Source organism: Leptonychotes weddellii, chromosome 5 (genome assembly GCF_054177405.1).
Source record: "Leptonychotes weddellii isolate Sample4059 chromosome 5, ASM5417740v2, whole genome shotgun sequence".
Lineage (NCBI taxonomy): Eukaryota > Metazoa > Chordata > Mammalia > Carnivora > Phocidae > Leptonychotes > Leptonychotes weddellii.
Window position 1 is genome coordinate 18,166,592 of NC_138373.1, and position 26,741 is coordinate 18,193,332.

General features: G+C 45.5%; 1 protein-coding gene and 1 long non-coding RNA gene across 2 annotated transcripts in view; one reads left to right on the forward strand and one right to left on the reverse strand.

The window, feature by feature from the left end:
• Window positions 1-19,789: 19,789 nt before the first annotated feature.
• Window positions 19,790-26,741, forward strand: part of ARHGAP17 (Rho GTPase activating protein 17) — a gene marked incomplete at its 5' end in the record, with an annotated part of 53,814 nt that continues 46,862 nt past the window's right edge. The window contains 2 exons of the mRNA XM_081819180.1: window positions 19,790-19,852; window positions 23,168-23,272. Coding sequence (XP_081675306.1) covers window positions 19,790-19,852; window positions 23,168-23,272 — 168 coding nt within the window. The remainder of the gene's footprint in view (window positions 19,853-23,167; window positions 23,273-26,741) is intronic.
• LOC145721560 (uncharacterized) lies at window positions 20,950-22,706 on the reverse strand. Its single transcript, XR_014145307.1, has 3 exons — window positions 22,493-22,706; window positions 21,959-22,128; window positions 20,950-21,306 (listed from the first exon to the last, which is right to left on the reverse strand). It is a non-coding gene; the product is annotated as an uncharacterized LOC145721560 (long non-coding RNA).

Below are 26,741 nucleotides of genomic sequence, written 5' to 3' on the forward strand. Positions count from 1 at the left end.
TGACCCTCAGCAAACGTACTCCAGGCTATCAGTCTGAGTCAACGTACCCTCCCGCAAGGAGCGAGCACCTTACGAACTCACACTTTTAGGAGTGTTTCTCTGTTCTTTTAGAATTGTGGGTGGCAAAGGAGGTATACTTGTGTAAAGAGGTTCTTGCTAATAGGAGCATTTGTGATAAGAGACCAGCACCGTGTTCAAGTGATACCCAGAAATAGTGAAATGCGTTGCCCTATAATGCCGTAGAAATTCCTCTGCCAGTTCAACATGCTGCATTCTGACTATTCTCCCTCCTGCCCCTGTATGAATTGATTTCGTAATTTGGAATTTTTCATGAACCCTTAGGAACACAACTATCATAATAGCATGTTATAGCACAGCAGGTTGACCTCTTGTCTCCACTGGTAGGTTCCTGAAATTATCCATGGTAGGAAAATTCTCTCATGAACTTAAGACATTACAGGAGACAGTTTGAGGTGATTGACTGAACATGTATATATTTCTTCTCTCTCATTAAAATCCATTGAGGGGGCGCGTGGGTGGCTCAGTCGGTTAAGCGTCCGACTCTTGGTTTCAGCTCAAGGTCATGATCTCAGGACCGTGGGATCAAGCCCAGCATTGGGCTCCACGCTCAGGGGGGAGGCTGCTTAAGATTTTCTCTCTCCCTCGCCCTTTGCCCCCCCCCCCAAATAAATAAATCTTTGAAATCCATTGAAATGTTAGGAAAGCTATTTTTTAAAAAATTCTTCGGAATTAAAAAACGTGGTACTGAAAGCCATTCAGAAAAGCTTCCAGATGACTGTTTAAGAAGTAGCTCTATGGTTGACTGCAGCAAGTGCTGTTTTATTTGTTCTTTCATTGTCCAACACAGGACAATAGGATGTAAGAAAATCCTCAGAAAGCCTATTACGTCCATTAAAAAAAAAAAAAGGAGGCTACTGAGAAAAAGACATAGAGTTCTTGGAAATTAAAAAATCTGTCACTGGGAGCCTGCGTGACTCAGTCAGTTAAGCATCTGCCTTCGGCTCAGGTCATGATCCCAGGGTCCTGGGATGGAGTCCCACATTGGGCTCCCTGCTCAGCTGGGAGTCTGCTTCTCCCTCTCCCTCTGCCCCTCCCCCCTGCTTGTGCGCTCTCTCAAGTAAATAAATAAATAACATCTTTTAAAAAAATCTGTCAACAATTCATAAAAAGTCTCAGGGAACTAAAAAAGGAACAGTCTTTAGAAAGGAAGTAAAGCAAGTTTCTGTGTTCTTTCATTTTTCAGGATATGGGACTCTCCCAAATGTACATTGTCAGGAATAGCACTAATAAAATAAAGAGGAATCATGTATTAGGTCATTACAGAATCAGAGGAGCATCCCTCCTCTTCCTGCCAACCTCCCATCCTATTAATGCGACTAAGTTATGTTGATTTTCACACAGAAAGACTATCTTTTTGCCTTTCTGGCAACCATAAAGATTTTTTTATTATTATTATCTGCATGGTTCTTAACTGGAAACAGTTTGGTCCCCCTCACCCCCTCGATTTGGCACTATCTCCAGACATTTTTCATTGTCACCCCTGGGGAGAGGGGGGCATGTTGCCCCTGGCTTCTGAGCGGGTAGGAGCCAGGGATGCTGTGAACAGTCTACAGTGCTCTGGACAGCCCCCCCACAGAAGGAATTATTTAGACTAAAATGTCAAAAGTGCCAAGGTGGAGAAAGAGTTAACTCTAAATTGCCTAGCCACTTGCAACCAGAACTGCTCCTTAATCTCCCAAGATGGCAGAGACATAAGAAGTTAAAAGCTGCACGCTGAAAATTGGCAGTCTTCTTTACATTAAACTATCCTAATAGTTTACTAGAAAGTAGATAAAATTTCTAACATGTCTTGTGCCTAATCTGCCTGCACAGTGAAACTGAAGATGTGACATCAAGAATGATACTTAGCCTGGGGCAGGGGGGAACATCCATAGTTGGAACGATTGGTACATCTTTCTGTCATCATTGTCAGTCTGTCTGGTTCTCTTTCCCAGGGAGGTAGGGTGCAGCCTCCCAGTTCTCCTTTTACCAGGGCTGCAGACAGCTATGACTAATCAGCGTTGGCATGGGAAGTAAGAGCTCTTGCCACCTTCCCTAAGAAATTTCCTCACCCTAGACTGGTCCAGTGTAGATGTCGAACGCCTAAATTCTTTCCTTCTCTGCCTCCCTTTCCCTCCCCTCCCCACAACAGTGCTGTGGTGAGGTCTTTAGGAGACAAAATCTCTTTATTTAGGCTTTGTCTCTGAAAGAAATGTCATTATTTTAGGGGTTCGTCGCTAGCTCATTCAGAAGACCATGCGACCCTTGATCTCAGAGTTCAAGCCCCACATTGGGCATAGGATTACTAAAAAAAAAAATCTTGTTATTTTGCCTCATCTTTGAAATATTTGCATTTGATGTACAATTGTAGGTTGACTTTTTTTCTTTCAGGACTTTACAATGTCATTCTAGGGGCGCCTGGGTGGCTCAGTCGTTAAGCATCTGCCTTCGGCTCAGGTCATGATCCCAGGGTCCTGGGTTTGAGCCCCACATCGGGCTCCCTGCTCAGCAGGAAGCCTGCTTCTCCCTCTCCCACTCCCCCTGCTTGTGTTCCCTCTCTCGCTGTGTCTCTCTCTGTCAAATAAATAAATAAAAAATCTTTAAAAAAAATAAAATAAAATGTCATTCTGTTGTCACTTGGTCATAGTGTTTCTGATGATAAGTCAGCCATCATTCTTACGTTGCTCCCCTGCCTGTTAAGTGCCCTTTTTTTTCTGTCTGCTTTCAAGATTTTCTCTTCCTCCACAGTTTGACCTTGATCTTTTTAGGTGTGTTTTCTTTGTGTTTATCCTGCTTGGAGTTCTCTGAGTTTGGATCAGTGGATTGTTCATTGTTCATTAAATTTGGAAACTTCTGGGGTGTCTGGGTGGCTCAGTTGGTGAAGCGTCTGATTCTTGATTTTGGCTCAGGTCATGATCTCAGGGCTATGGGATCGAGCCCCTCGTCAGGCTCCCCGCTCAGCGCAGAGTCTGCTTCTCTCCCTCCCCCTCTGCATATGCGCATGCCTACTCTCTCTCTCTCAAATCAATAAATTAATTTTTAAAAATTTGGAAACTTCTCAGCCATTGTTTATCCAATATTTCTTCTGCCCCATGTTCTTTCTCTTTTCCCTCTGGCACTCTTATTACAGGTATACTAGGCTGATATTGTCCCACTGATCTTGGATACTTTGTTCCAATTTTTTTCCTCTCTGTATTTTTTTTTTAAAGATTTTATTTATTTGACAGAGAGATAGAGCACAAGTAGGCAGAGCAGCAGGCAGAGGCAGAGGGAGAAGCAGACTCCCCACTGAGCGGGGAGCCCAACGTGGGACTCGATCCCAGTATCCTGGGATCATGACCTGAGCTGAAAGCAGATGCTTAAGACTGAGCCCTCCTCTCTGTATTTTAGTTTGGATAATTTCTTTCAACTTCCAGATCTCTGATGAAACCCATCATCTACTCATTCATCCTGTCAACCTTTTTTACTAGATCCTTTAATGTGTTTATCATAATTCCAACATCTTGGCTGTCTTTGGATCTAGTTCTATTGACAGTGTGTCTTGCTAATGCATCATATTTTCTGTTTTTCTCCTGTGGTGAGTTTTGTGGAATGCCAAATATGTGTAGAAACAGAGAGTGGTGGGCCTCTTCTGCCAGGCAATTCGTGGGAGGACTCAAATCCATCTAGTCTGTTGTTGCATGAGTCTGGGCTTTCTTGTTGCTTTGGATACATTCAGTTCACCACAGGCTTCAACTCATATGAGGGTGGGATTAAAATTTCCCCCTGGGCAGGTCTTGTTTATCTCAGTTCTCCTGCCTTACCCTCAAATTTAGTAGGACTTGTGTGCCTATATCAAGAGAACTTCCCCAGCTCTCTTGCCCTCCCTGTGGTGTAGAGGACCAGTGCCTGGGATTCATTATAAGGCCCAAAGTCCGCAGGGCTCCTCTCAATTGTCCCCATTGCTCTTCAGCAGGCTCTGCCTATCTGAGCCTTGGGTGGCCCCAGAGTGGGGGATGTCTCAGCTGTCCCATCCCCTCCTTCAGTGGTGGACTGCCATTACATCCTACTCTGTGTAAGGCCCTGAGTACTGGAAGTTTCCTTTTAATTCTCCTACTTGGTCCTCAGACTAAAGTAGGCCCCATGCACCCAAGCCTAAGGGGGCCCGGGGGGTGGGGGCAAGGGTTCTCCCACAACTATCACCTTGTGTGTGTCCTTCCTGTGCTCTCTCTCTTACCTCTGTCCTCACTGCCTTAACGTACCCTTCTGCTATGCAACATCCAAGCGTCTAACTCCAACTCACTTATTAGGTCTCAAAAGCCATCACCAGTTTCAAAAACCTTCCTGGTATCTTAGGTCTGCATCAGATGTCCTCCCGTGATCTCTAACCTTTGGCACGTTATTAAGTTCTCTGTGCCCAGGTTTCTCATCTCCAAAAAGGGCATGGTAATAGCATTGATCACATAGTTATCTTGAGGATTCAATGAGTTAATACATGTAAAGCACCTGGAACCCAGAAATTAAGAACAGGATCTCGGGAGCAAAATCGCCCAGATTGAGAGCCTGCCTTGAGCAAGTCCATTCACTGTTCTGTGACTCAGTTGCTTCATCTGTAACATGGAGGCAACGATACTTACCTCATGGAGTTCTTGTGAACATCAAGGGGATTAATTCTTGCCAAGCACCTGGACCAGGGCCAAGCACAGGGTATGAGCTCACTAGACATCATCTGTGATGGTGGTGATGACAACCATCTACCCTCAGAGGCCCTGTGCTTCCCGGGACAGAGCACTCACTGCACTGGAGTCTCATTGCTGATTTTCCTCGACAGTCATTGAGCTCTGTCAGAGCAGGGGCTGTGTCTCTTACTCATGATGGCTCATGGAAGGGAACCCCACAAATACTTGTTCAGTGACTAACCAAATGAAAAGGTTAGTGGCAAAGCATGCATGACACCCGCTTGTGGTTGCATGCAGTGATGGGCCACATAGCTCCACTCAGAGAACGTTTCATTATTCTGAATGTCCTTTTGAGAAAAAGCCTCATTTAAAAAAAAAAATCAATATTCTATTTTGAGTCACCAACAGCATCCTTCCATCCATCAAGCTGTGGTGTTGGAACACTCTTTTCTTTGACCTTTAAAAAAGGGCAAGTGAAGATTTATGGTGTTCTCCACCCAGAATCTATCCGTCATCTGTTAAAAGCAGCCTCACCCCATTTTTCCAGGTGAACGTTTTCCCCCTTCATTTTGTGCACCATGCTAATCATAGAACTTTCTGGGCTACATCTGTGATGTGTATTCCTTGTAGAAACTTAGAGGACCCACAATTATTTCAAATTCTCAGCATTGCATGCTTTTTAAAAATGTAACATTTCTTGTTTATAGAGATACAGCCCTATATTCACAAAGTACAGTTTTGAAGGTTTCAAATATTCTCTTTTTCTTTCAACTATTCTGTTTTATTGTAGTTTCTTAAAAGTTGTGTGAGATCATTGGTGCAAATATAAATAGAGTGGGGTACAGGAAGGTCAGGGGTTGTGTTTTTAGAGCATATGGTTAGTTTGTGGTGGACCTAGGACCAGGGTCTAGTATGAAAACGAATTAAAAGAGAGTCCGCTGGGCGCCTGGGTGGCTCAGATGGTTAAGCGTCTGCCTTCAGCTCAGGTCATGATCCCAGGGTCCTGGGATCGAGTCCCGCATTGGGCTCCCTGCTGGGCGGGGAGCCTGCTTCTCCCTCTGCCTCTGCCTCTCTCTCTCTCTCTCTGACTCTCATGAATGAATGAATGAATGAATGAATGAATGAATGAATGAATAAATAAATAAATAAATAAATAAATAAATAAATAAATAAAAGAGAGTCCGCTTTGGTCAGTGACCTTAAAATTGCTCTCTTTCTGAGGGTCCAAAGACTTTGGTTCACATGTAATTTATTTAATGGGTTTCTGCCCAGTTTCCACACCCATGAAATAGAGGTGAAAATTGCCCCGTAAGGGTACGTGTCATAATGAAATGAAATCGTATGTGCAAAAGTGCTTTCATAAAAGAAAAGTGTACAAATGCCAACTTAATCTAGTATTGAAATCTGGTAGTCAACTAGGTTACGGCCCATGAATTCTAGCTTCTATGTCTGATTTATTTCTTGATCAGAGAGACCTCCATGTTTCATGGGTTTTTCTTGAACTTTTTAAAGTGTTTTTCAAGTTGATGATTTATAGTCAGTGATTCAGCCGTATCATTTCTGTTGAAATAGTAGCACGACATTGGCCAGGATCAGACTGGTAGGGCTTCGTGTCTATGTTCTTATTCATTCCTTGAATAACTGCAGAGGCCCTCCAGATGTTCTCCTACCTCCAGCCTGTACTGTGCTATCAGAATTTGCATTCTGAAAGCTGAGATCTGATGCCACTCCACTGGGGAGACACCATCAATGGCTCCCCATGGCCCCCTAGTTCCTAGCCCCTGGTTCTTTTCAGCCCTGATTCTGGGCCCAGGTGCAGGACCCTCTTCCCATTCCCTCTCCCATCCTCTTTGGGTGTTCTGTCTTATCAGAGATCTGCTTAGGCTGTTTCGCTCTGAAGCCTTTCCTGGCTTCTCTCTCTGCTCCTAGAAATGCTGAATGAAGTTGGTTGTTTACATTGCTGTCTTTCCTATTAGCTCCCAAGGGTGGGGACTGTGGCTCATTTTTCTCCTTCATTCCTCCGGAGCTCTTGACGTTTAGAGAGGCCTCCATGGATACTGGCTGAGTGAATGAAGATCCGAGTATCTCGTAGCAAGGCTGCCCTAAGATGGTTTCTGTCCAGAGAGCTCTCTGGCCCTCTGTGAATGCAGCGCTGAGGACGGCCGCAGCTGGGATTTTTACAGTCTCAGGATCAGCGGTGTGGGGTGCAGAGGGCTAAGACGTTGATCCTGTGATGAAGGGTTTTTGCTAACTCACCACATACCCAGTCTCTACATTTCTGTGCATTCTGTGCCCGTGCTTCTCTTCGGTGGCCTCCAGCCCACGCGGGGTTACCACAACCATCCCTTTGTTGTGATGGAACAGGCTGCCCTCTTCCCGCTGGAGGTTCGACGCTGCTCTGTGTCTTTGTGTAACTTCTGGGAGAAGCCAGAACAGCCTGGTCACTGTGGAAAAGTCCTTCCCAGGGACGACTTCGCTTGGGAGTTCTCCAAAGGTGGTGGTGGTTCGTTGTGATGCTCAGAACCGCTGACGCACCAGGAACCCTCACGGGGTGCTGGGGACCATGGTAATGAGAGAAACGAGATAAGTGGTGTTCCTAAACAATCACTGTGGTGGTGGTATTATTATTCCCATCATTCCGATCTTACTGGGGAGGACACGGACACTCACACTGGCAGCCCCCGAGCAACAGCAATGGGATTCAGATCCAGGTCTGCCTGACCCCAGAGCCCTAACTCAGCTCGTACCATATTCTGTCTCCTTCTCCTTTGCCTACAGTGCAACTTAGAATCTGCCGTCCACTGCCTTCTCATCACTCAGCTCAGCCTGCCTGCGAAGGCAGGAGAGTAAACTCAATTATGAGTCCCGTACATCAGACCACGTAGCAGGCAGTCTTAACCGAGCACATCTGTGGCTGGTGCTATAGGGACACGTCTGATTGTTTTTGCTACTGCCAACCATTTACTGCTGGAGCCTCTTTCTGTCGTGTCCTGGTGGTTACTCTGCCACCTGCCAGTGTGGGTACCCTGACCCTCTTCTGACACGGGGGTTCTCAACCCTCGCCATACTTTGGAATGGCCTAGGAAGCTTTAAAACAAAATGCCAGGCCCTCCCTTCCCCTCCCTCCCCCCAACGAGGTTCCCATTCAGTCACTCTGGGTTGGGTTCCAGGTATTATTTTTAAAACAACTTTATTGAGATATGCTTTATATGTCATAAAATTCACCCATTTTAAGTTTACAGTTCAGTGATTTCTTTTTTTTTTTTTTTTTAGTAAACTGACAGCATTGTGTAACCATCACCACCATCTGATTGGATAACAGTTCAGTCACCCCAATAAGATTCCTTATGCTCCTGTCTAGTCCATTCTCGTTCCCAGACTCACCCTCAGCTAGCCCTACTCTATTTTCTGCCTCTATAGGTTTTCTTTTTCTTTAATATTTATTTATTTATTTGAGAGAAGAGAGAGAGCACAAGTGCGGTGGGGGGAGGGGCAGAGGGAAAGGGAGAAGCAGACTCGGGGCTCGATCCCAGGACCCCAAGATCATGACCTGAGCCGAAGGCAGACGTTTAACTGACTGAGCCACCAAAGTGCCCCTAGATTTGCTTTTTCTGGCCTTTTCCTAAAAATGGAATCACATACAACCATGTGTAACCATCATTGAGAATCAGTTATCTCAGACTTTTTTTTTTTTACTACTGTTCCCTAGATTCACCGTGGCTCAGAGAAATCAATAGGCACCTCCTAGGGCTGTCTTTTAGATAAGCTGTAAGTATAATGGGTCCTTCAGATAAGCTACAAGCAAAAGGGATCCCGGCCTGAGAACTTAATGATCGTTTATAACCTGCCTTTTATGGGAACGTGCCCTTGAAAAGTCCAAATGTGCTGACTCAGGAAGAAGCATTTGGAAGAGGGCTTGCACAACCTGTCTTAAGATGCGGAGGGCCTCCCCACCAGTGGCCACAGCACTGAGTCAGAGCCGAGCCCTTGAATTTGTGTGGCCTTGCCTTTGGTGCTTCTGCTTTACATTTTTGTGTGTGGCTTCCCAGCTCCTCCTGGCCCGGCCTCTTTGTGTTGGCGGGCCAGTAAACCGGACCCCCTCCTGGATCTCCCCCCCGCCCCCATAGGATTTAGCTCCACATGTGTTTGTCCGCACTGAGATCCTTTGCAAATCGCTCGTATTTCTGCCTGCTTAAATGCATTCTGAAATCTCAAACCCAGCTGCCTCCAGGTCCAAGCGGGTACTGTAATTGACTCGAGCAGCCCTGGGCGGGGACCGCTGAAGGCAGAGTCTGCGCAGTGTGCTGGCGGCAGGGAGCTTCCTTCCCACTTTGCCATAAGCAGAAATTGTTGGTGGAGCTTTCAGACTTAGCACGTGGTTACAGCAGGGACAGCAAAGAGATTCCATTTTGTGTGCCAGAGGCGGGGAGAAAAGCCAACTGACCAAACAAAAAGCTGCCGCATAAGCTTACATGTGCAGGAAGACAATAAACCTCAGTTCGGTTGATTTTAAAATATAACAGTTCATTTAGTCGTGGATTGGAATTCAAATCACATTGTGGAGAGTCAGGATTGATAAGGGTGTTGTTACTGCTGTTTAAAGTAAAAAATAAATGTTACTTATCTCAGAAAAGCTGTAAATATGTGGCCAGAGTTCCATCATTTGGGGAAATAATTCAGAGCATAGAATGTAGAGTATTAGGTGTATTTCACCCATATTATTACCAAAATACTTTCTGTTTGATCATTTTCCCGCTGATAAATATCCTTTTTCTTTTCAGTGTAGTGCATGGGAATCTTTTGTTTTTCTTTTCCCATACTTTCCCTTTAGAGTTCCATAAACCCTCTTGTAAGACTTTTTAAACTGCTTTGTGGAATGCGTAACAAATTGTTTCATTTATAAAGTGTCAGAGGGTTCCTTTATTTTTAAAATCCAATTAAGTAGCCTTCAGATCCCTGCCCAGAAATTTAAGAAGACAGCTAATCTAATGAGATAGAACAGGAAAAACTCACCCAGCAGTCCCCTGGCTTGCTGTGAAATCAGACGAAATGCTGTCCAAACTCAGCACAGAGGCTCAAGTGGATTTTGTAAACACTTGTACCAGGAGATGACAGCGTTGCACAAAATCTGGTTCCCGGCAGGATGAAATACACCACTTAGCTGTGGGGCTGGCTCCTGTTATTTCCCTGCACATATAAATTTCACTGCAGGCAGTGACCATGTGTGTTGTTGCCCCATAGACAATATTGAGCTTCCTCAACTGATTGGTTACAGTTTATATCACTTACCAAACATGCATTTAGATATTTGCAGGTAACCAGAATTTCAAATCAGTTTATTAAAATATCTCTCCACGCCCCCCTTTTTTTCATTTTAATTGATATATCTAAGTGATTATTTAAGTGAAAAACCCACAGAATTACCATCTCTCGTGTGGATTTGTCAACCCAAACCATCAGCACTGGGATCCTGGGGCATCCCAGGATGTTTGTGTTTGTCATCCCAGGGGGATCCCAGTGTTTGCCATCGCTGGGTTGAGATGGACTGAGTGGGAAGAGGTGAGTGAGCTGCTACAAGGGTTGAAAGGAGCAATCTGGTGAAGTCTTGAAAAGCTCGCTTCTCTTGCCTTCGGAAGAGCGAGCTGGGAAAATACAGAAATCCCCCTTCAAAGTAAGAAGAATTTGTAAGTGATTAGAAAGGCTTGAAGCTTCATGGGAAACCACACTTCACTTGTACACAGATCAGGGGTCAGCAAACTATGACCTGCGGGCCAGATCCAGCCCCAATCGGCTCAGAAGAGTTTTTGCATTTTTAAATGGTTGGGGAAAAAATCAAAAGAAGAGGAATATTTTGTGACCTATGAAAATTATGTGAATGCATGGGGCCCCTGGGTGGCTTAGTCAGTTAAGCATGTGACTCGATCTCAGCTCAGGTCTTGACCTCAGGGTCACAAGTTCAAGCCCCGTGTTGGGCTCCATGCTGGACGTGGAGCCTACTTTAAAAAAAAAAAATGTCTGCAAATTCACCTGTCAGTGTCCATAAGTCAAGTTTATTGGAACATCGCCAGGTCCCTTCATTTCTATGTTGTCTGTGGCGACCTTCGTGTTAAAATGGCAGAGTTCAGTGATAGCAGCGATGGCGTGGCCTGCAAGCCGAAAATATTTATTATTTGGCCTTTCCAGAAAAAGTTGGCCGACGCCTGACACAGGCAATTGTATTTATTGAGCTCTTGCCCTGAAATATGTTTATGAGTGGGGATCAGAAAGAAAACAATGGTTATAATATTTCAGTGGTTTGGGGGGAGGTGAGTGGGTGGAGGCGAGACATAATTTCTCATCTTGCCCTGTCACCAGCATCACCAGCACTGGGCTGTGCCCCACATTTGGACTGTATTAACACAGTCAGCCACCCCCGTTCACTGGGGCAGCCGCTTCTCCGACATGAGGCAGAATGTCTAAGAAGACGGAATATACCTCCAGCCCCGCCTCACATACCAGTCCTCGGAGCGATTCCAAAAACCCTCCTAGCGAGGTTTGCACCACGCCCTGTGAGAGTGACTGGTGTCCACCCGGGGTTGGCACACTGGTTGGCAAACAACCAGATAGTAAATATTTTGAGCTCCACAGGCTGTATGGTCTCTGTTGTAGCAACTCAGCTCTGCTGTTGTAGCCTGAAAGCTGCCATTGATAATACGTCAACCAATCAGCCTGGCTGTGCTCCAGTAAAACTTTGTTTGTGCGCACGGAAACTTGAATGTCAAGTAATTCTCGCGCATCATATTATATATTCCTCTTTTGAGTTTTTTCCCCCCAACCATTTTTTTTAAAGAATTTTTTATTTGAGAGAGACAGAATGAGAGAGTGCACAAGCAGGGGAAAGGAGCAGAGGCAGAGGGAGAAGCAGGCTTCCCGCGGAGCAGGGAGCCCAGTGCGGGGCTGGATCCCAGGACCCCGGGATCATGACCTAAGCGGAAGGCAGATGCTTAACCAACTGAGCCACCCAGGCGCCCCTCCCCCAACCATTTTAAAGTGAAAACTATTCTCAGCTTACTGGCCATACAAAAATAGGCAGTGAGCTAGATTGCACCTGTAGGCTATTGTTTGCTGACCCCTGGTAATATGGATAGTTTACTTTCTGTGGGTTTTTTTTTTTATTAAAAAAAAAATAAACTTTGGAAGGCACTATCACCTTTGAATTTTAGTCATTGTGGATTTTACTGTGGAAGGCAATTCTACACATACGTCTGCTTTTCTACCTCCTGCTATTGGATTTTTTTTTACTTGCTACCTCTTTTGAAATCTAGGAAGATCTTTTTTTCAAGCCATTATTCTATTGTTGGGACAGCCATTTTACTTTTTCAGTAACTCAGTGTATATTTATGAAGCACCTACTGTGTGGCAGGCAGCTAGCAAGAAGGGTGCTGGAGCCGGGGGAGTGATGGCTACGATCGACTTGGTCTCTGCCCCTATGGAACTCTCTGGCTGGCGGGGATGAGGTCAGTAATGCGTTGAGCTTGGAAGATCACGGCATGCATTGGAGGTGTGGACTCGAGCACTGATTTCCGTGGCTCCCATAATAAATGCATCACACAGGTGGCCCGAGTGCCATAGTCAGTATCCTGGGAAACAGGACGGCAGTTCACAATCGTGGTGTCGGGCGTTTGAGTGTAGCCATGGCAGAAACCTCTCCAGAAATCAGTCTGCGATCAGAGTTAGAAATTGTCGGGCCAATTGGAGATTCTCCTTTGACCCTGTGTCCTAGTTTAAGCATCTCTGTCTTTTTTGGTGAGCTGAACTACTTCAGATTGGAAGCATTTCCGTTTTCTCGTGGCCTGGCGAGGGAGCTGAGTGAGACTCCTGTTAGCCGCAGCTGCAAGATGTGCCGTTACCGCAACCAGTCAAGGGAAAGGGGGTGGACATCAAGGTCTGCACAGCCCTGCTGCTGTGAGGCTTTGGGAATTATGAGGAAAGAAGGTTATGCTTTCCCAAAAAGTAATAAAGAAATTAAAACTGCGGCCTGCTATAAGCCTTGTTTGAATGATTCGTGAAATTGCACGGTGGTGTGCATAGGAAAAAACAAACCCCAGAGTAAAATGGCAGGCGGGAAGTGCTTTCCTGCTTCGTATTGTTTTCCCAGTTACAGACAGGAAACATTCAAGTGTGTTTTCAAGCACAGAACACTGGACACAAAGAGGGCTCTGACAAAGCAGAAAAAAGGCCCATATACAAAAAGTTTAGGTCCGCGTAGCAAAATGTCAGATTTAAAACAATCTGATTTAGCAAGTATTATTTTTTAAATTTTTGGATCACTTTGTAAGGTGCCTTGAAAAGTTTAATATGTTGCTCCCCCTCTTTGCTTTATTAATGAATTTTTAAAATCTGATCAAAAATCACATCTCAGATGGGGTGCCTGGGTGGCTTGGTCGGTTAAGCATCTGCCTTCGGCTTAGAGCATGATCCCAGAGTCCTGGGATCAAGTCCCGCATCGGGCTCCTTGCTCAGCAGAGAGCCTGCTTCTCCCTTTGCCTGCTCCCCCTGCTTGTGCTCTCTCACTTTCGCTCTCTCTCAAGTAAATAAATAAATAAAATCTTTTTAAAAAAATCACATCTCAGTAAAAGCCAAGTGGCTAATATAAATCCTTTGAATGGGCACCTTGGCCAGTATTCTGAATAATGGCTGGACTTTCCTTGGGTAAAAATTCCAGGTCTCTGGTAAAGATGAACACTTCGAAACAGTTCAGCATACAAAGGGCTGAGCCTTGGATCAGTCACAGTGGGGATGAGGAATATCAAGTCATTTGGACCACATATTGGAGGTAGGGACAATGGTGGTTCCCTAAAATTAAGGTAGGGATAGCATAGGCCAGTGGGGGTATCTTTGTGTGAAGGAGCCACCCCAATTTGTATATTACATTCCAGAATCATGATTTGTCACTTAAAAGTAATCTTTCCCAGATATCCTGTATTCATGGATTGCAAGATTTAATGTTATTAAAAAGTCCATACCACCCAGAGCTGTCTACACTTTCAGTACAGTTCCTATCAAAATTCCAGTGGCATTTTTCACAGAAAGAGAAAAATACTTCTAAAATACACATGCAACCACAATAGGCCCAAATAGCCAAAATAATCCTGAGCAAAAAGAACAAGGCTGGAGCCCTCACGCTTCCTGATTCCAAACTACTTGACCCTTGAACAAACAACATGGGTTTGAATAGCTTACATACAGATTTTTTACAGTCCAGTCCAGTAAATGTATTTTCTCTTTCTTACAATTTGCTTAATAACATTTTCTTTTCTCTAACTTAATTTATGCTAAGAGTACAGTGAATGATGCAGGTGACATAAAATATGTTAATCAGTGAGGCTTCTGGTCAACAGTAGGGCTATTAGTAGTTAAGCTTTTGGGGAGTTAAAATTTATATTCCAGTTTTTCACTGTACAGGGGTTGACACATCTAACTCCTATGTTGTTCAAGGGTCCACTGTATGTTACAGAGCTGTCGTAATCAAAATAGTATGCTGTTGGCATAAAAAAATACATAAATCAATGGAAGATTTGAGAGCCCAGAAATAAATCCATATATAAATAGTCACATAATCTTTGGCGAGGGCACCAAGAATGCACAATGGGGAGAGGATAGTCTCTTTAACGGATAGTGTTGGGAAAAGAATGCAAACCGGACCCCTACCTTGTACCACTCTAAAAATTTAACTCAAAATGGATTAAAGACTTAAATGTAATACTTGGAACCATAAATCTCTTAGAAGAAAATATAGGGAAAAAGTTCCTTGACATCCATCTTGGCAGTGATTTTTTGGATACGACCCCAAAGGCACTGTCATCTACATCAAACTAAAAAGCTTCTGCACAGCAAAGAGGCAATCAAAATGAAAAAGCAACCTACATACAGAATGGGGAAAAAATATTTGCAAATTATAAATACAGGGCTAATATCCAAAATACATAATGAATCCATACAACTCAATGGTAAAAAGCGAATAACCTGGTTTAAAAATGGGCAAAAGACCTAATTAGACATTTTTCCAAGGAAGATATACATGCGGCCAACAGGTATATGAATAGGTGCTCAACGTCACTAATAATCAGGGAAATGCAAATCAAAACCGTAATGAGATATCACCTCACACCTGTAAGAATGGCTATCATAAAAGGGGCAAGAGATAGCAAATGTTGGTGACAATATGGAGAAAGTGGGACCCATGTATACTTTGGTGAGAACATAATCATTACGGAAAACAGTATAGAGGTTCCACAGAAAATTAAAAAATAGAGGTACCATATGATCTAGCAATCCCACTTGCTGAATATATATCTGAAGAAGATGAAATCAGTATCTCAAAAATATCTGAACTCCTGCCTTCATTACAGCATTATTCACCATAACTAAGATATGGAAACAACCTAAGTGTTGGTTGATGGATGAATGGATAAAGAATACGTGGGGAGTGTGAGTGTGATACATATATACATATGTATACACATACATCACACACCCTGGAATATTATTCAGCCATGAGAAAGAAGGAAATCCAGGCTTTGGGGATTATAATAATACTATATTATATACTTGAAATTTGCTAAGAGAGTAGATCTTAAGCATTCTCACAACTACTGTTAGAAAAAAGGGAACTGTGGAAGGTGATGGATGTGTCCATTAACCTGATTAGGGTAATCATTTCACAATATATATGCAAACTGAATTATCACATTATACACTTTAAACATATATATAATATATATAAATATAGTTTTATTTGTCAATTATAGCTCCATAAGGCTGGTAAAGCTCAGTAAAGTAATTGTTCCTGATAATAGGTAATTTTTAATAATTTCGGTGAATTTTTAAAATCTGGTTAAAAAGATACATTGTGGGGCTGCCTGTGTGGCTTAGTCGGTTAAACATCAACTCTTGATTTGGGCTCAGGTCATGAGATCGAGCCCTGCGCTCAGTGGGGAGTCAGCTTGAGATTCTCTCCTCCCTCTGCCCCTCCCCCTGCATGTGCGTGTGTTCATGCATGCTGTCTCTCTCAAATAAATAAACAAGGTTTTTGAAAAAAAGGTATATTAGATTTCTCTCTAAAATTAATTTTATCAGAGCGCCTGGGTGGCTCAGTCGGTTAAGTGTCTACCTTTGACTCAGGTCCCGATCCCAGGGTCCTGGGATCGAGTCCTGCATGGGGCTCCCTGCTCAGTGGGGAGTCTGCTTCTCCCTCTCCCTCTGCCCCTCCCCCCTGCTCATGCTCTCTCTCTCTCTCTCTCTGTCTCTCAAATAAATAAATGAAATCTTTAAAAAACTTTAAAAAATAAAATTAATTTTATCAATGTAATATAGATTGTCCACAAAGGCAGGAAACATAGGTTGAATTTATTTTTAAGCAATATGTTAACATTTTCATATAATATGTTCCATATATATCTCTACCTCCAGATAGCTTTTTAGGTAAAGTACCTCTAAATTTAAAGCAAAGGGTTTAGTTGTTAATTTGAAAAAAGGACAGTAAATTATGCAAATTTGCTTTGTATTCTGGATACTCTGAGGTATGTGTTCTGTTATACTTTTGTGCAGATTGGCAGTTGGACCCATCCTTTTAAGTTAGAGTTATGGTTCACTTGAAGTTACACATCACTTGAAACCATATCAAGCATGTCACTGAAAAATGTAACTAACATACTGTTTTTTAAAATTTGAAACTATGTATACATGTAGTTTAAAAAGTTAAGTAATAGTAAAAGATTTCTAACAGTGGGTTCTCTCTCTACTAATCCCACTCTCCCAGGTGCAATTGCCCAACCCCAGAGGCAACTATTTTCAAATTTCTGTTTATCACTCATATCTACATTTATAGATAATATGTAAACTGCTATCCTTCAAGTTATCAAGTTTTAGTTATTACTTACTGGTTTCCTGTCATGATGAATGAGGGTTTTGTGCTCTTGTGTGATTTTTTTCTCTGCTTCTTCTCCCTTATCCTTCCAATACAGTTATATTACAATTTTTGGATATATTTCTGCTTGATATTTACGTTATTATATCCAATCAATTATTTGCAGCTAAGCATAGTAGTGTACTATGACTCTTTCTAATGGACTTTTTGTTTTTTCCTGAAGTTAATACTTAATTTGTTTTTACATTTGCTTTATTTTCTTTATGGCTGTTGCAGTGCCATGCTCATAAATGTTCGGACCCCCCTCCCCGAAAAAAAAGCCCTGATTTGTATTGTTTGCATTTGTTTGTATTGTATTTGATTTTTCATTTCAAATTCCCAGTGTGAGGTCACTGAACAAGTTGCTGAGAAAAGATGCACACAGTTGGTTCTCCGCTATTAGTAACTTTCTCATACCTGCTAATGGCCCACATTGGGATTTTATTTTATTATTTTTTTTTAAAGATTTTATTTATTTATTTGAGAGAGAGAGAGAATGAGAGACAGAGAGCATGAGAGGGGGGAGGGTCAGAGGGAGAAGCAGACTCCCTGCCGAGCAGGGAGCCCGATGCGGGACTCGATCCCGGGACTCCAGGATCATGACCTGAGCCGAAGGCAGTCGCTTAACCAACTGAGCCACCCAGGCACCCCACATTGGGATTTTAAAATTAAGTTTTCCTCTTCTTCTGTTATATTTTTAAAGTAATTTTGTCTCATCAAAGGACTTACTGGCTCTGAATCTCTTCTTTTGAACTCTGAATGTTTCAGTAGGCCTTGGGGACTTTTATCTGTGTATACTTACACTTACAGAAGGAAGAGATTTCAGAGTTCTGTCCCAGGTATACAGGGCCCTGGCCAGAGAAGGTGAGGCCGAAGTGACACCATCTAGTGGCGCTGTGTTGCTAGAGGAGGGACAAGGCTGTTGGTGAACAGGAGTCCGGTGAAGCTATGGAGGTCTCTAAAATTAATTTTGGAGAGAACTCTAATATATCTTTTTTTCAAAAGCCTTGTTTATTTATTTGAGAGAGACAGCACGCGTGCACACACGCACATGCAGGGGGAGGGGCAGAGGGAGGAGAGAATCTCAAGCTGACTCCCCACTGAGCGCAGGGCTCAGCTGCGAGGCTGGCCCTCAGGGTTCTTTTTGAGGCTGGTTGCTTGAGCTCCCAGTCAGCTGGGGCCCTGCTCCACTTCCCTAACTGGCCTGACTACTTATGTTTGGTGTTTCCACAATGCCTGGCACCACGCATGCCAAGCAAGGGCTGGGATGGCATATTTGGGCCCGCTGCTTGCAGGACTTGTTCATGAGTTGAAAGTTGGCCTCCTCTGAAAGCTGGGACCCTGAACTCATCTCCAGGCTCTGCTCCTGGGGACCTGGGAGGTATCTGAGTTAGGTCAGAGTTCTGGTTGCCTGCAGAAATTGGTGTGTGAGCCATTGCCATCGGCATCTCTCTGCTAACGAGGACACTGCAGTGACAACTGGTCTTGGAATCCTTTGTGACAAGGCCAGCTTTGACTTGACCTGCCATTGCCCAAGTGTGGGCTGGAAGTGTGTACCACCACACCTCAGGCAGCTGGCTGGCACTGCTCTGAGCTTAGCAGTGTTTTGAGGTCATCCTGAGGGGGTCCCATCCACTTTCTGGCCAAACGGCTTTTCCTTCTCTTGCATTAGATTCGTTCATGGGCAAGATCATGCAGCCTTCCATTCTGCAATAAATCTTATTAAAAGGCTTCAAAATTCTGGTTCACTGATGGTCTTCCCCTTTCCCCAACTCCCCCAACGTTCAAGGCTGAAACAGACTTTTCCTTTTCCCTTTAAAAGTTTCCTTGTTCAGGGCGCCTGGGTGGCTCAGTTGGTTAAGCGTCTGCCTTCCGCTCAGGTCATGGTCCCAGGGTGCTGGGATCGAGCCCCGCATTGTGCTCCGTGCTCAGCGGGCAGTCTGTTTCTCCCTCTCCCTCTGCCGCTCCCCCTGCTTGTGTGTGCTCATGAGCTCCCTCTCTCTCAAATAAATAAAATCTTTAAAAAGAAAAGGAGGGCGCCTGGGTGGCTCAGTCGGTTAAGCGACTGCCTTCGGCTCAGGTCATGATCCTGGAGTCCCGGGATCGAGTCCCGCGTCGGGCTCCCTGCTCGGCAGGGAGTCTGCTTCTCCCTCTGACCCTCCCCCCTCTCATGCTCTCTCTCTCATTCTCTTTCTCAAATAATAAATAAAATCTTAAAAAAAAAAAAAAGTTTCCTTGTTCATTTTGATGGGATTTGGGTAGGGATGTTCATTGACTTGGCTTCAGTCACTGTTTAACCCGGAAGTCCCAATATGGCGCCTCGGTTGCCGTCATTCTGAGTTTATGTACAGCAACGATGCTGCCCTTTTGGACTGCAGAGGAAAGTCTTCTTAAGAAAGTACTGTGATCTGGCACCAGAGGCTCAAGCAGCTCTGAATGCTCCTGTGCTGATTGTTGGACGGCAGGTCAGCTTTCTGGAAAGGTCTGCGGAGTTAATGTAGTTAATGGTGGTTGGAAGGCATCGGTGGGGGAAAGCTGTGAAAATACTTTGTTTCTTTTTAAGGGCAGGATGAGATACCTGAAGGAGGGAATGCTCAGTTGTTACTATCTTGAGTATGTATTGTTGACTCATGTTCCTGCATTTGTGACGAACCTGTTTGATGCAACTCAGAAATGATCATTTTAAGAAATGAAGTTTAAGATTCTCTAAGCAGGCTTTTCTCAAAGGGTGGTCTGTGGGTCTGGGGCCATGGAATTCTGGGCAGAAGGGGCTTCTTCAGAACGCAGCAGGATCTTGCTCTGGACCTGCTGAATTAGAATAGAGGTGAGTCCCGGAAACTGGCATTTTACGTCAGCACACTACCCCCCTCCCACCCCCCTGCCAGGGATTCTGTATAGCCCAAGTCGGGGAGCAACTGGTCTCGATCCTTGGCTCTTGTTTGGGGTTGCTATTCTCTGCAAACTTTGGTTTTTCTTTGGTTTTGCTTAAGCAGCCCTCTGATGTCAACATCGGTGGAGTTTCTCCCCACGTTATCATTCATTCCTGCCCATTTTGTTTTAAACTCCAGGATGAGAATTATTGAATTTCCTGAGTTGCTTTGCATTTCTGGATTCCTAACTCTGAACTTTTGATTCCCTCTCCCACAGAGCCGAGAAAACAGAAGTCCTCAGTGAAGATCTGTTACAGGTAACAAAATAAAAATCTTTTTCAAGTACTTTGTTTAAAGAGGAAAACCAAACCAAACCAAACCTCATAGGTGAGAACTGAAGTGGATGTGTGTATGTATTCTCTGAAACAGAATAAAATTGATCCGCATGATTCTGAGCGGGAAAGAAAAGCAGTTGGGTTGCATGGTGATAAAAAGGGGATCGGAAACTTTGGTGTCATGTTATGAAGTTCAAATGGGGCTAGTCCTGCTTTCAAGTGCCAGGTGTTGGGGTGGGGTTTGGGGAGGGACCTGTCTGGCCCGGCCGGTCCAGTGGCACTGCGGCCTGGTCATGGGTCCCGGGCAGGCGGAGGGACCGTCGTTCACTGCTGGGATGGCGTCCTTGATGGCACGGGCCCGGCCAGTGGCAGCAGAGGGCCCCACTGGCTCCAACCTAGAGTTTCCACTTCTTCTTCCCTCTCACGCTATTATTCTCCAGTTCTGGGCTGAGCTGGGTCCCCAGGGACTTAGAGTCTCAGTGACAGTGACCAGATCTGGTGGAACCACTCTGAGGCCCTGAGGTGGCCTGTCATCCACCTAGACGTCTTTTCCTCTCCGTAGGGAGGGGTGTTTCCTGTGGGGACCTCAGCCAGGGCCGCTGCACTTACCTCTCAACAGGCTTCCCAAACTTTGGGGCTGTGAGTTTCTCCCAGAAGGCCTGGACCCTTTATACACATGCCTTTGCTCAACCTCAGCCCCCCTGCGTCCCCGCCACTTCAGAGCGCACCGGGAAGGACAGAGCCCCTCCTGTACTGAGGTTTCGCTGAAGCCTTCTTGCTCATGTCATTTCCATAACCCACAGCAGGTGTGTGCACTTGACCCCTGAAGACCAAAGATCCGCTCCCAGGTGACCCCCCCCGTCTCTCCCTAGGGAGAGAAGGAACCAGCGTAGTTTAGAAGAATGTTACTTGTACCACCCCATGTCAGAACATCCTTCTTGATTATGACAGCCAGCCACAGATACAAGATTTTAAGAGCCCCCCCTTTTTTTTAAGGACCAGAAGTCTTTATTAAGGATTAGGGTTTTTTTCCCCCCAGATTTATTAGACAATCATATTCTTAATAATATTTCCTCACTGGCTTTTACCACGTATTTCAACTTCATTTTCAGACTTCCAGCAATGTTGTTCGGTCCTTAGTTAACCTTTAACTCGACTGGGTTTTCACGCCCTTGTTCTGTCTCCTACATCCCACACCAGTAGTAGACACGATCTCATTGAATCCTTGAAGCCCCAAGATGCGGCCAGGGGGCCTCGCAGGCAGTTCGAGGACGGCAAAGTTCCCGTGGAAGGCAGGCGGCAACTGTCTGCGCTTGAGGGACAAGCATCCACTGGGGCCCCAAGAGTTCGCTGGTTTCTAGGAACACCTCATTTCATGACACGGATACTTACTCCACATCTGCCATCATTGCTACAGATGTTTTCCCCTTCTTTGACTATAAAGAAGGAGAGTAATGGGTGAAAGTATGGAGTCTGGAGCCTCCCTACGCAGGTCTGCCCTTGACTTGCTCTGTGGCCTCAGGGATTTACTGAACCCACCCTAAACCCAAGTGCCTCAGTTTCCACTTCACTAAAATGAGGATAATGGCTGTATCCACCCCTTTGGGTTATTAGCAGGAGTTAATGGGTTAAACAGGAGAGCACGAGGGATAAGCCACAGAGATTTGTTTGTTTCTGGTGTGAAACTTCCCTTTACTTGCTCTAAATCCTCCTGCCACTTAGATCAGTTCAAGAGGCTCTATTTTGCCTGTTTTTTTGCTCATAAGTAAGTTCATTTTGCTCATGTGGAGTTTCCCTGGGAGGCTATGAATCCTGGAAGGGCAAGAAGCACAACTTATTTACTGTTGTTTTTGTAATACCTGGCACGGGAACTTGATACATATTTGTCCTTTCAACAAATATTAAATGAGCACCTTCCATTCGTGAACCAGACAGTGTTCCGGACACTCAGGAGAAATCAGTGAACAAAACAGACCAAGGTCCCCATCCCTATGGACTTAACAGTTTTCTAGTAGAAATCAGAATCAAAGTGAAATGGAGTTTGGGGGGGAGGGGTTGTTTTGGTTTTGGTTTTGGTTTTGATTTTACCTGTTTTCATGGCAAATAAAGAGTGTGTATTCATTTTCCAATGTTTTAAAATCCGGTCATTATAAGATTAGGGGGAGGTGATGGGGCATCTGGTCCTTTTATGCCTGCCAGATCAGGGTCCTGGTGGTCAGGCCTTGGCTCTGAAGAAAAGCTGCTGGGGCAGTGAGGACCTTCAAGAAAGAAGCACAGAACCATATCACTGGGTAAAACGTTGTGGGGTAAAAATGCATTCTGCTTTGAATTTGTTGATTTTTCTTTAAAATAGAAAGCATCCCTAAGGGCCTGCACTCGGTCTTAATGAGTCATCAGAATACACATTTTTGGCATTCCTTCTCGTGAAAAGCAGCTCTCTTTGCCATAAACAGCCATATCCCAGCAGTAATATTTTGGGAAACTAAATCGTAATGCATGGGTCCCCTAAGTCAGTGTTTCTTACTGTTGGCTGTCCCTTCTGCTTTAGAGGTTTATTGAAAACAAAAACAAAGCCAGCAACCCACCCTAAACCCAGTAAGGAATCATTCTGAAGACACTGACCTTGAGTGGAAATTGTGGAACATTGATTTTGATCCTTCAGCCTGATGTCCTGTGCGCAGAAGGCACTGTCGCTGTCTGCAGGAGGTCGCCTCTGAACATCCCTGTGGCTTTTTCCACTTGGCAGTGGGCCTGGGCCTGAGGTGTTCATTTTCACTCCTGCAGGCTGGAGCCGGGGCTTTGCTGGCCCTGTGGTGTGTAACTCGGCTGCTGCCACTCTTTCTGATAGGAGGTTTTAGTCCAGACTCCGCTCCCTCCCTGTGCGCAGACTTGGCCCTTGAGAGATTGAAACCCCTCGGTGTAAGGGAGGTCGAGGCTCTCCACCAGGGGCTATTGCGTTCGCCCTCTGGGGGGATGTTGGACAATGTGTGGCGACATCTTCGGTTGTCACACCTCGGGGAATGGGGTGCTACTGGCATCTAGTAGGGAGAGGCCAGAGATGAGGCCAAACACACCAGAATGCACAGGACAGCCCCCGCCCCCCCGAATTATCTGGCCCCAAATGTCAATAATGAGAACCCCTGGTGTAAGTGAATGGGGACCATTTCCACGTACATCCCAGAGCTAAACACTTAGACCAGGGGATGCTTTTTCTGCCTGCGGGCCGGCGCCACAAAGGAAGAGGCTGGGTGTGTTCTTCAGCCCCTGCAAATGGCTCGTTTGTCTCTGTTTTGTCAGATCGAGCGGCGCCTGGACACGGTTCGGTCAGTGTGCCACCATTCGCACAAGCGTCTGACAGCATGTTTCCAGGGCCAGCATGGGACCGACACCGAGAGGAGATACGTGAGTAGCGGGTGTGACCCAGGGCCGTCGTTCTTGCGTCTCGGTGAGGCTTTGCACCCTGCAGACCCTTGGTTTTTCTCAGGCAGGAGCAGCTGTTGCCTGCAGATTTGTACCTTATATCGCCATTTACTCTCGTGACGCCTGCCTGACCAGAACATTCTTTTGTGCTTAAGACATTGCTGAGCTGAAAGCCCTGCTCACACTGAATTTTCTCCAGGTGCTTTTAAAGACTCAATGAGCCATTTGTCGTTGATAAGACAATGGAGATGTCTGTTAGGAATGCTTTGATGGCAAAAAAGCTGAAAGCCTGTCTTAAATGGACTTAGAAAATGGACGTAATTTATTGGCTTACTGACCGAAACGTCCAGAAGCTGGGGTGGACTTGAGGTGAAGCGTGGGCTAGCATTTCAGTGGTGTAACCAAAACCCCACTTTCTTTTCTTCTGTCCCTTCTGCCTTCTTCAGTGTCTGCTTTATCCCTAAATGGGCTCCTCTCATGGTCGCGGGTTGGCTACCAGCAGCTTCCATGGGCTACTTGCTTCCTTGTGCGTGTCCGGCAGGAATAGAAAGTGTGTCTTCCAGTAGTTTTCTTAATGGAGTGGGAAATCTTCTTTTTCCAAGTCCTTGGCAGGTAGAAACCACCTTCCATTGCGTTGGTCCGTACTCAGCCATATTTCCCATTCCGGAACATTCCCATTCCACCCTGATCACCGTGGGCAGGGGCGAGGTTGGTGAGGAGATGGGATGTGCTGGTTGGTTAAGCTAATCAGGGCCCAGCCTTAGAGCGTGGGCTGCAGAGCTACCTACAGCTCACGGGCTTTACTGAGACCGGGGTGGATCCCTAAGAGAAATCAGGATGCTGTCGTAGAGAGAAGAGGGATGCACTCCAGGAGAACCATCGAATGTGTCCATTTGGTCAAAGCATCCGACTCCTGTGCCACCAGCAGCAGTGATCATGGGCCAGTCCCATCCTTGGGTTTCCGAGATCCTAGCTCAGGAGCATACGCTAACCCTCGGAAGCCCACGTGCCATTAAGGTGATAGTTTCAGGGGCAGCTATGATTTGCCAAAGTGCTTTGTCTGTCATCGGATGTCTCACAACGAAGAACCAGCATGCAGATGATCTGTGTCGCCCTTCTTTTATATTTCCATACAGACATTTATGGGACGTCTAGACAGCAGGGTTATTCCTCTCTTGTGCAATACTTAGTTGGCTGCAGTAGGTAGAGACCAAAGAGTGGAGCTTTGTACGCACCCACGATGGCAGGAATGCCTGCTGCAGGTCCAGTCCCGCAGAACCAGACCCAATCCCCTGGTCCTGTCCCCACGGCTCCTCTCCTTCTCTTGCCACGGCTTCTGTTCTACCTACCCTTTTCACATGGTGCCCTAAGGCTCTGTCCTCCTCCTTATTCCCCCAGCCACATTCCTTGGGCCACCTCCTCTGTTCTCATGGCTTCTAGCTGATGTGTTTATGCCAGGGACATCTAAACCATTTCAACCAAGCAAAAACACTTCCTTCCCTAGATGTCTATTTTAGTGTGTGTAACTAGTTCTTCCTTCTGTGTTGACTCTTAAGTTCCACCCACCCTATTATGCAAGCCAGAAACTGTAGGGTTACCTTACGTTCCCTTTCCTTTTATCCTCACCCTCCCACAGCTGCTTGAGTAGCAAGTCCTGTGATTGTGAGTATCTTTTGAATTCCTCACCTCCGCTCCATCTCTGCCACCTTCACCTTAAAGCAGAACCTGATTACCTCTCACCTGGATGGTGTGGTCACCTCCTGAGCTTCAATTCCTGCCTCTGGTTCCTTTTTTTTCCAGTGTGTCTCCAGCCAGATCACCAGAATGTTCTGAAATACACATCAGTACTCTCATCCTCCTGCCTGAAAAAAAGTCTTAGCTTCGTGGTTCTCCAGAGGGACCAGAATTACACCCATGGGGAGATTTGGAAATATGTGGAGACATTTTGGGTTGCCGTAGGACCTGGGAGACACTACTGGTGTTTGGAGGGAGGGGACCGAGATGCCGAACATTCTGCGGTGCCTGGAGGGATAGTTTCACACCGGAAGTGGCCCCTGATGCCCGTGGTGCCTCTTTGAGGGGTGCTGGCTGCTTCCCATTGGCAGGATTAGAGTCCAAGCTCTTCAGCATGACAAGCCCTTCATAATCTGACCCCATTTCCCCTGACAGTCCCCGTGTCTCCTGCTTCCTCTCTGTGCCTTTGTCCTTCACGTTGTTATATCTGGTCGCTCCCTCTGACCGCTGGAAGACACAACCTAGGTGTCCCACATACTCCATAAAAATAAATTAAACGAGTATTTATCAAACACCTACTATGTACAAGTGCTAGAGATAGAAAATGAAGAAGAGATAGTCTCCACCTTAAAGGTGCTCACAGCCTGGTGGGGAGAGACACACAAAGGGATCATTATAAAATGACATGTGTAACAAAGTGTGCACAGGATACCATGGGAGGATCAAGAATGGGCATCACGGGAGGAGAGAGGTAGTCAGGCGAGGCTGCCTGGAGGAGGTGGTGGTCCAGCCATAAGGGAGGGCAATGAGCGGCAGGTGATGGGCATATTCTAGGCAGCGGGGGCAAAGGTGCCTGGCCCTCAGTTCTAAAACCTAATGCCTGAGGCTTCCTTTTCCAACCTGGAACAGAAGAGCCAAAGACAGAACTCTGCGGCTGTCTACACTGTGCACATGGGAGGGGCAGTCACCATAGAAACGATAGGAGGTAGGCGACCACAGAGGTCGTACAATGCGGAGAAAATGGCGGCAGCCTCTAGGGCTCTAGAATACACAGGAGGAGCCCCCAAAGGCCCCACGAGAGGCTCCCATGCATGTGCAGAGGCAAGACTTGGAGGGGGTGGTCTTCTCAGCCCAAGACATGGACGCAGCAGAGCTTCTGCCGTGCATCACGTGAGACCTGGAGTGCCTGCCTTTTGTGCAGTTGGCAGGCATTTTATAAATTATGATGTTAGAACTTTTTTTTTTCAAGATTTTATTTATTTATTTGACAGAGAGAGAAACATAGCGGGAGAGGGAACACAAGCAGGGGCAGAGGGAGAGGGAGAAGCAGGCTTCCCGCTGAGTAGGACCGGGATCATGACCTGAGCCGAAGGCAGACGCTTAACGACTGAGCCACCCAGGCGTCCCAGACGTTAGAACTTTTTAAATGAATCCCTGGTGATAAAAAAGCTGTTGGTGCCTAGGAAGTGTTTAGCCGTGTTCGTGGAGGAGCATGGCGACGGTAGACAGCATCTTCATCAAGGAGCACAGGGTTAAATAAGCGGAATATCCTTATTTGTATACATCAGGAAACCGGATTGTTGTGGCTTTGGGGTCAGAGCCTGGAAACCGCAAGGCTGTTTATAGCTGGGAACTTGAATGATACTTGCAATGGAGACTCCTCTTTTATGATTTCTTTTTGTCCAGAGCTCCAGAGTTGCACAAAGTATATTTCTCC